Here is a 10,105-nt window from a genome sequence, read left to right on the forward strand (position 1 = left end):
CAGCATCCCTGCATGGTGGCCACTCTGCCCATTTTAGATAAGAATGATTTAGCTATGAAACAGAACTTATGAAAACCTTTCAGGAGCTTGCTGAGTATAGGTACAGAGGTCTCTGCTTTGAAGGTGAGGAAAGTGAAAAAAAAAACATGCAAATGAACATAGTGTGAACATTAAATTTCAGGTCAAGTATACCTTCAACACATTGTGCTGGAAAAAGGTACAAAAGTCTGAGCTAAATGGAGCTTAAGCAGCTATCATATACTGCATGCTTCTTGCTTTGCTTGAAAGTGTATGTCCTCCTTTAAATTTGACTTTGAGTTTCAGCTTTCATGTCCAGAGAATTCTGTAGACAGGGGCAATGAGGCATAATTAAGTCAAGTCCAGGTTGAATTGCACCGCAGTTTTTGTAAGGAGTGACTCGGGCGCTGACCATCATCCCCTGGTTTTATTGCAAGAATATGATACCTGAACGTCACAAAAAATTCGGGAAGCACACTCAAGACTTCACGGAATGCGACAGCATTACTGTCCTTAGGTGGATTGGCGGACAGACACGCGCGCACGCATGACGCCACCCGGAACGCTGTACAACGAACGGTTGCGTCACAGTATTGATACGAACGTCGGGAAAACTGGCGCCAGCTAGGTGTAGGTCGGCCAGCGGCGAGAATATACAGACGAACGTCGTTTATAGAATTGTTGAAGTAGAGGTGCCTCATAGCGCCCCATGAATTCGTCACCCTATTTTTCTTGCCATTGGTGGAATTTTTCATACCGTCTGCTTGTACACACATGCCGCCGGCTGTTTTAGCAATATTACTAGAAGTGCTGTCGAATTCAAAAGAGGAAATAAACCGTGGAGGGAACCAATAAAGCCAATATCAGCAGTCCCCAAGTCGAAGAATGTTTTTGCTCTCAAGGTGACATGTTGAGGCGTATTACTATCGCGAACAAATTGAGTGATTCTGCCATCGCGTGTCAATCCATAGCAAACTGAATGCGAGCACACCCTGACGAAGCACTGCTGATGTCGAGACCAGCGCAGCGCGGTCGTTGCTTCGCTCTGCTCGAGATCGGGCCAGGATTGCTTTGTCGGGCGGCGCTTGCGTGTAGTTTGGCACGGATTGGCACGCGATTCCAGGGGTCTCTATTTTGCTCTCTCGCTAATACCGTATTGCACTCTAGCGGTAACATACCCAGCAAGTCTGGTAACGCGCAATTTTTCTAAGGGAAGTTCTTTATGAAAGAAACATTTAATGCGAAAGCTCTACTTCGCTAGCAATCTTGAAAAAGGCTATGTCTTTGTGAAGATTTTCAGATGCCGGCAGAAACGAAATAAATATTGCCTTGACTGGTATCGAATCGTGGCGACGCGAACAGATCAGCTTTGCTGGCCACTGCACGAGAGCACTGTAGGCTATCTCCACAGCCGGTCACGTCTCGCGTTAATACACTCTCGCGCTGTGCACTGGTGGTGAAAACTTTTATTTTGTGAAAAAGAGTTTGGGAGCCACAGAGTGGCCCCGCTACATGGTCGGCGTCCCTAGTCCGGGACACCGCATGACGAGGAGCAGTTGAGGAGGGCAGCCTCCCATGCCTCTCTGGAAGGGGTAGGGGAAGGGGTGAGGTGGGGATTCTGAGTACATGCCCACACCATGTGGAAGATATCACAGGTCTCCCCACAGTGTGGGCATCGCCCATCCGTGTTAGGATCGTAATGTTTTATTATTGCAGGACAGAGTAGAGTACCTGTCTGCACGCGCCTTAAAGTTCGCTCCTCCGTCTTACTCAGCCATTTTGCAGGGGCCGGGAAAAGGCGGTGGTTGTCGCTATAATGTGTTAATATTTCCCTGAATCGCAGCAGCGGCTGGTTAGTCTCTGAGCCAGAAGAGCTGGGATGAGGAGCCCGGTGAGTAAGCGCTCAGGCAGCCGCGTCAGCGGCCTCATTACCTCGTAAGCCCTGGTGGCCAGGAGCCCAAATGATTCGTTTGGGTGTTGGACCAGTGGCAGTCCGTCGTAGAATACAAGCAGCTAAGGGGGAGATCTCCCCTGCCAAGTAATGTTCACATGCTTTTCGGGAGTCCGTGATGATTATTCTCGAATTGGCGTGGGCGGCAGCAAGCGCTATCGCTTCTTCCTCGGCCCGCATTGAATTCGGGGCTCGAAAGGAGAGTCCATCAACGTGCATTTCCTGGTGAACGACAGCGGCCGAGTAAAATCCCGTGGGCGATGGCCCTGCTACGTCAACATAATATACGCCGGGTCGGGAGCCGTGTTGTCTCTCAAGAGCCCGAGCCCGCGCTTGCCGTCTGTTTTCATGCATGTCGGTGTCCATGTTACGGGGGAGCGGGGAGACCCAGAGCATATGGCGCCATAGTACTGGGATACGCTCCGTCTCCTCTGGAGTGCAGTCGTGTTGGATGTGTAAGCGGTTTAGCAGGCGGCGCCCAGGAGCCATCTGCGTGAGCCGCGTGTATTGGTTCACGAGGTGGGCCTCCCGCAGCTCCTGATAGGAGTTTAGCACCCCCAATGCCTTGAGTTTGGCATTAGAGGTAGCCACCGGGAGATCCAGGGCTCGCTTAGTTGCCTTCCGGATGATGGCGTCTATTCGCGCCTCGTCTTGCTTAGTAGTGCGGAGATATGGCACGGCGTAGAGGATCCGGCTAGTCACGAAGGCATAGACAAGCCGAAGCGCGTCCCTGCCCCGCAGACCACCCCGCTTGTTGGAAACGCGGCGGATCATGCCTCTTGAGTTTCGAAATAGTGGAGTCCGGTCTGAGGCTCTGGTGAATGAAGAGGCCCAGAATATGGAGCTCCTCCACCTCTCTAATAGGACCTCCTGACAGAGAGATGTGTATTGCTGTCCTATCCTTTGGGTTCGCTCTGACATGCAGAAGCTCTGATTTTGCTGGAGCACATTGGAGCCCACAGTCATTAGCATACGCATCGACTATGGAAGCAGCCTGCTGAAGGCGGTCCTCCATGTCCCCAAGGCTCCCCTGAGTGGTCCAAATTGTAATATCATCTGCATATAACGCGTGTTGAATGCCTTCCACCCGGGCCAATTGGCTTGGGAGGCGCATCATAGCAATGTTGAACAGGAGCGGTGATAACACTGCTCCCTGAGGGGTACCCCGTGTTCCCATCATGTAAGGGCCGTATTCCTCGTCCTCAATCCGAAGAAAGGCATGGCGATTAGACAAGAAATCTCTTACATACGCGTAGGTACTAGCCCCACAATCGGTAGAACTCAAGTTGGCCAAGATGCTTCCGTGTTTCACATTGTCGAAAGCCCCTTTCAGATCAAGGGCGAGGATGGCTTTGTCATTGTGTTGCATAGTTGTGGGTCGTATTACATCCCTGTGCAGCTGGAGAAGGACATCCTGTGCAGACATGTGAGGGCGAAACCCGGACATGGTGACTGCAAAGAAGCCCTTACTCTCCAGGTATGGAGAGAGGCGATCCCGCACCATCGTCTCCATAAGCTTGCCCGCACATGAGGTCAGTGATATGGGCCTCAGGTTGTCCGTATTCACGGCCTTACCTGTTTTAGCGATAAACGTCACAAGTGACGTTTTCCACTCGGGAGGGAGTGGACGCCCGTCCCAGATCTGGTTGATGTATTCTAATAAATGAAGGTAGGCTGAGTCCGGTAGGTTCGCCAACAGGTTCACTGTTATGTGGTCCCGTCCCGGAGCCGTACCCCGGCGCATTTTTGCTAAGGCCGCCTTAAGGTCGTGCAACTCAAAAGGGGCATCGAGTGTTTCATTAGGCCTGCCAGAGTACATGTACTCTGGCCCAGGCGGGTCCTCCATACGACAGAGATATCTGTCGCACAGAGTATCCGCAAGTTGCGCCGTCGTACCTTGGAACCCTTGCAGAGCCCGCCGGAGCTGCTTTTGCGTCTCCCCTCTCGTTTGGGAGGGGTCGATTAGACTGCGAAAGAGACGCCACGTCCCCTTCGAGCTCATCTGATGAGCTGCGGCGTCGCCGCGTGCTATCCAATTTTAATCTGAGAGCTCGGCAGCATACGCTACAGCCTGCTCTGTGAGTTTGGCTATGCGGTCGCGTAATTTGCGATTAGTTTTCTGCTTTTTCCACCGTTAGTTAAGCTCCGGCGCGCCCCCCACAAATGCAGGAGGTGGGTGTCCACTGCGGGGATCTCTTCGGTGGTTTGTAGTGTTGTGACGCGTTGTTTCTGAATGTTGTATATGTGGTTAGCCCACTCCGCGTAGCCGCCGGAAAATAGTACGGGAGGGATAGTGTGATTCCGGAATTTGTGCCAATCGGTCAGCTTGGCCTGACTCCATTTTTTGCGCGCTGCCTTTGCCTCGAGTGTAATCCGGAGAAGGAGGTGATCGCTGCCTAGAGAATCTCCCAAGTTCTCCCAGGCAGCCGCTCTAGCATTTTTAACGAGAGAAAGGTCTGGACACGTGTCGCGGGTTACCGAATTCCCCACTCGAGTGGGATACGCCGGGTCCGTGAGCAACGTGAGGCTGAGGGTGGAGATGAGCTCCGCCAGCTTACGTCCTCTTGCCTGTTCGAAGTGGTAGCCCCAATGAAGGCTGGGAGCATTGAAGTCTCCAACGATCACTAGAGGCTCTTTGGCTGCCAATTTTATCGCGCGAAGGAAGATTTCATTGAAAGTTACGCGCGGCTTACGCGGAGGGCAGTATATGTTGAGGATATGTATTGACGGGTCGCGGCGTCTGAGAGGCAGTACTCGGACCATTGTACGAGGGGGTACCCAAAAGAAACCGGACTTATTTTTGTTTGATCTTATTTGTTCACATTTTAAGCACAGACCTTCAATCTCCTTCAAAGTATTCCCCACTTGCAATGATACGCTTGTCGAATCTTTCATTTCATTTTTCAAAACATTGTTTAAATTCATCTTTTGTTGCGCTTGACAGTGCCTCCGTCGTTTTTTTCTTCACCTCAGCAACATCAGCGAAACGCTTTCCATTTTTTTCATTATAGGAAACAAAGAAAGTAGCACGGGGCAAGGTCGGGAGAGTATGAGGGTTGAGGAATAGGGGTCATGCCATTTTCGGTCCAAAATTGTCGTAGAGGACGGGCTGTGTGAGCAGGGTCATTGCCATGATGGAAAAACCAGTCACCCGACCGCCACAAATCTGGCCGCTTCCACCGCACACTGTTGCCCAATCTTTTCAAAACATCCAAGTAGAAAGCCTGGCTAACTGTCTGACCCTGCGGAACAAATTCTCAATGGACGACTCCTCTCACGTCGGAAAAACAAATCAGCATTGTTTTGAGGTTTGGTTTCACCTGACGAGCTTTCTTGAGGCGAGGTGAATTTGAAGTTTTCCATTGGCATGATTGTTGCTTTGATTCAGGATTCGATTCAGGAACACTTGAGTTGTCCCCATAGCATCGTCCTTGTAGGTCTTTCATAATATTTCAAGAGTTTCCATTCAACTTTTTCCGAGCAAAAATCAGAATTTCACCGGCGCACGCAGTTCACGAAAATCAGCCATTGCAAAAACGACATTCACACAAAACGGTCGTCACTCTAAAACCCTGCCTAAACTAGTCTGACCTCCTTCAACGACGGCACTCGGCTAACTGACTCTGGAATGTTCGTTCCATGCGCTCCTAGTGGCAAAACGCGTTACCACAGAAGCTTTGCCGACAAAAAAATTTAGTCCGGTTTCTTTTGGGTACCCCCTCGTATATTCTTGCTCGGTACTCAAGTCTAAGTCGACCTGAACCACGGTGTAAGCCTTATTCACCAGGATGCACGTAGAGGGGCCCCCCTGAAAGGTGCTGTAGCCTGATAATTTAGCGTCTATGCCGGGCTCCTGTAGAGCAATGAGCGCCGGCATGTCACCTAGGGACTGCAGGTAAAGCTGGAGGTGTGACCGCTTTTTCCAAGATCTGAAACCCCTGCAGTTCCATTGGATGATCTGGAATTTTTCAAAGTTTTTAGCATTCCTATTACATCTGATAGCCATCTTGTCGTATTTATTTAAGGGTGATCGGAATAGCTCTGGCCGGGAGCCGGCGCAACCCCAGTGAAGCTCTGGCCGGGAGCCGGCGCAACCCCAGTGAGGGGCCGCACCGACCCACCAGCTGCCGAGCCTGAACCATGTTCCTCCGCTGCCTGGCGGGAGGCTGTCTGCACATCGTCGTCTTCATCAGCTTTTATCTGCGCGCACGAAGTCACGAAGGAAAGGCGTATAACTGGCTCCAAGTCAGTGGACATCCCAATCGTGCTTTGACCTGCGTGGCGGTAGTGACACAGATGTGCGCTGCTTCCGTATGCGTTGACAGGGTTTTATCCGAAACGCGATGGAGAAATATGCCGCCGGTGCTTTATGGGTCTGATTGGCGTTGACGTTGAGAACATTGTAGACTCCGTTCATTTTTAGGAAAGGAAAGGCGCATAACTGCCCCCCCCCCCCCCCCCCCTGGGTTTGTAAGCACCTCAGTTGCGATTTTAGGTAGGTGGCGATGGAGGTCGCCTGCAAAAAACTGCTTCCCCATAATATTCCGTGCTTAGCAATGCCAAACCTCCAGGTTTTTTTTTTTTCACATATCGTAAGTTTACATAACAGCAATCAATATATCCGCAAATCTCTCCCCGAGACGCGGTTGATTTTCTTCTATTTTTGATAGAAATACAACCCAATGTTTTTATATCGCAATCTTAACCACTTTGCTCAAGCGCAGGACAAATTTTAAAAGCCAGATTTTTTACAAATCGGCAAGTTAGACCATTCCCAATAACATATTAATATCAGTACCTTACAACATTCTACATTTGCGTCGCAAATTAAAGTGATATCCAAAAAAGCTGAACTTGAAACCAACAGTTGGCAGGCAGTGCTAGTGCTGTGCCCTTTCCGTCATTCGCCGAATTTCTGCGCGGTTTCTCCTGAGGGACATGAGTTAATGAGAATTTTGTAGGGACAATTACTTACATCCTTAGGACGTCGTGGGCAGCTAACAAGTACGAAAACGCCAATAGTGTGCCCGAAAAATTGTGAAATTCACGAGTACGAACACTAGTAGTACAAACAAAAGGAGGCAGTGAGGGGACGTAAGCGCGTGTAAAGTCACTGTTCTTTAAATAGAGATTACGCTGATGTGTTCGGAATAATGTGAGGCGATAAAAAGGCCGAAGCGATTCAGAATCGCTTCTTAATCGTCGGTGGTATAACCTTGAGATGGACGCCAGACAAACGAAGCATGTAGTCTAGCATGGATTAAGGAGTGGCAACTGCGGAACTTGTTTCTGAAGATGAATTAACAAGATTACGTCACAAATAGACTAGTGCACGACAGCGAAGGTGTCAAATCTAATCCAGGAACAGGAACATATTGTTGCCGCTCACGCGTCTACGAAATCATTGCGGAAAATTAGATTCCGTCGGAGATTCAAACTTCTTTTCGGTTTGGTTTGGTTTAATGGGGTTTAACGTCTAAAGCAACTCAAACTATGAGCGACGCCGTAGTGACGAAGAAATTCAACCGCCGCGGTCGGTATCGAGCCCGCGTCTTCCAGGTCAGCAGCCAAACGCCGTAACCTCTGAGACACCGCAGCGGGGTCAAACTTCGTTTCGTCTGCGTTACTGAAGTGTCTTAACGAACATTGATCGTACTTTCTTCGCAACAACCCGCCTTTAATATTGAGAACGATAGCAATATATCCTTCCCTACGAATGAGCCACTGCGCAGCCCTCGCAAACATGATATCAGGCAAATCCTCGATAGCGGCCATGACCATGCAGTCCTTCTGGCGTAGGACAACTTAAAAACCGTTCTCCCAAGCCAGCAAGATAATGCGGATGTTTCCGCTTGAGGATTCGGTCCCGGTTTCGTACCGCTGCGGTGGCCTACTGCTTTGAGCATCCGCCTCGTATGCGGAATGTGTGGGGTAGGAAATATGGGTCTGTGACCCCACCTTGAGTGCACGAAAAACAGCTTGTGCCTCGGCGCTCTTTGGCCAAAGTTTCCCTTGCGCGAATAAAATTCATCATCATCATCTGATCCCGGTTCCGCCATACTATTGCAGGCCGACGTCGTTCACGTCACAGGGGATCGCGCATAGAGCGGCCGCTGTGAAGTTAGGGAATATAGGTGCCAACGTGCGAGCCTGTACTTCATTCGCACCGTAGCGCAAGCCTATCGGAAGCTCGCTGGTACAGGATGGCCACTAATTATTTGGCGCAAATTGAGTAGGAGGTCACAAGCGCTGTTCGTTTACGTAGCCCTTCGTGTTCATCATTTTCAGTCAACCTGAGTTCCCGTGGTTGAGGATTCATGATGGCTATAATTATCAGCCTATAATTTGTGCCGATAGATTAAAGATACCATGAACACGCACTAAAATGATTTTTTTGGTGTGCGATTATAGAAAACCGCGAATAAAGAATTTAATGTCCTCCAATTCGATTAGCTGAACGAATGAAATATTCATTCAGAAAATTATCAGAAAAGGAAGAGAATATGTTTTAAAGTTTTTTGATAGTTTTGGAATGATTGGCGCTAACTGTGAAAAGGGCTCTACGTAGTTTTCTTCTACGACTGTTCCCTGAAAAGGGTGCACTCCGGCGCCGCACAGTATGCTGCCGCAATGGATATGCACGGGAAGGCATGTTTCATCGGCACGACGCGGTCCATTCATGTGGCGGCGTTCAGAATGCTCACACATGGCCTCCAAGGTTAGGCGATGTGGCAGGGCTCAGGCAGGTCTTTTAAGCCCTGCCTTAATGCCCAACGTGGGAATCCATGACTGGTACATTTTTCTCGCCGCCCTTATGCTGTGAGCTGTGGTGTTAGTTTATTCGCTCTCGTGAACAGGAGCAAAGCGCAATTTTCTCATACGTCCGACATGAAGGTCGCCGATCTACTACGCTGACTTCACGACCCGTATTCCTTTCTTGAGATTAGTGTCGCATATTTTAGCAGCTACAGCCATAAAGCTGTAAAGTTTTAGCGCCTTAACGCAGCGCCGCCGCTAGCTCTTCAGTGTGTACCACAAGTATCCGTTTCGAACGAATGCTATTGGAAGTACCGGATATTCGATTCGTAAATATTCGATTCGTATTCGATTGGGTTATTACCGACACTATTAATATTCGATTAGATTTCGAAAGAATACCGTTCGCACAGCCCTCTTTCAGATCTCATTCTAGAAGTCTGTGTAGTGCGCGATGTGATTCCACGTTTAAGAACCCCAGATGGTCGAAATTTCCGGCACTCTTCACTACGGCCGTCCCTCATGGCCTGGGATGTTTCGGGGCGTTAACCCCCCCTCCCAAACCACATTTGACTAAAACCTGGCCCTCGTAAAATAAGGTAATCTACACAAGTCTCAGTGTGTTCACGTAATAAAATCAGGTTTGCTGGTCGTGCCGGTATTTACGTGAAGCCAACGAACACAACTTTTCTGATCATGTCTGACGAGTTCAGCGAAGCCTCTTGTAACAGTTAGCCCTAGCTGGCGACCGGCGCCCAAGAGCTCTCTTCGTCTGCGCAGCTCGTCGTGCCCCTCGTCACCCGGACCTGCGACGCCGAGGCTGGGACCCTCAAGAACAGGTCCGCAGGCCCCGCTGTATACTTCTGGCCGGAGTCTTGCGGGTCTCCATGGCGTCCCGCGCAGCAGTCGGCGAGTCGGTGTTCTCCTCTTGCAGCGTGCTGCACATCTGCACGACACGGGCCTGCGGCAGGATGTACACATCACTGTCTCTCGATGAGCTGCGCCACGGCGACCGGCGCGAACCGCACATCGAGGTTAAATTTATTCTACATTAAATATATTTCGATGATTATAAAAAAAGCACTACCTTAATTCGACCCTTTATTCGTATGGAATCGGGATTCGCCTATGGAATCCAGAGAATAAAACCAAAGTTTGATTCGTCACTCATGTCGTCTAAGCTTTTTATCTCCTGGAGGAGTTGTCATGGTCCCGATAGCACACTTCATTTAATATCTGAGTCTGATCCATATGTGAGTATTGTCCACTCGCTCTATTTAATTGCATTCTTTCCAATCCCTCCGTTGCTTCACTACGAAATGAAAACTACCGACAACTGGTTACTATATACTATAAGTGTTTTTTTTTCTGCTACCTGCT

The 10,105-nt window shown here is 49.6% G+C and overlaps 1 protein-coding gene across 3 annotated transcripts in view; it reads left to right on the forward strand.

Annotated features, from left to right (window-relative positions):
* The window catches only part of LOC149354226 (uncharacterized), a 40,419-nt gene extending 30,606 nt beyond the window's left edge, over nucleotides 1-9,813 (forward strand). The window contains exon 6 of one of the 3 annotated variants that reach the window (XM_089577476.1): nucleotides 9,506-9,813. In XM_089577476.1, coding sequence (XP_089433602.1) covers nucleotides 9,506-9,780 — 275 coding nt within the window. In that variant the 3' untranslated portion in view covers nucleotides 9,781-9,813. Of the gene's footprint in view, nucleotides 1-3,368; nucleotides 3,418-9,505 lie in introns of those variants that run through there. The other 2 variants (XM_089577474.1, XM_089577475.1) reach the window with 2 other exon arrangements.
* The last annotated feature ends 292 nt before the right edge of the window (nucleotides 9,814-10,105 follow it).

This window comes from Amblyomma mixtum, chromosome 3, assembly GCF_055824585.1.
Source record: "Amblyomma mixtum isolate Tamu chromosome 3, ASM5582458v1, whole genome shotgun sequence".
Taxonomy (NCBI): domain Eukaryota; kingdom Metazoa; phylum Arthropoda; class Arachnida; order Ixodida; family Ixodidae; genus Amblyomma; species Amblyomma mixtum.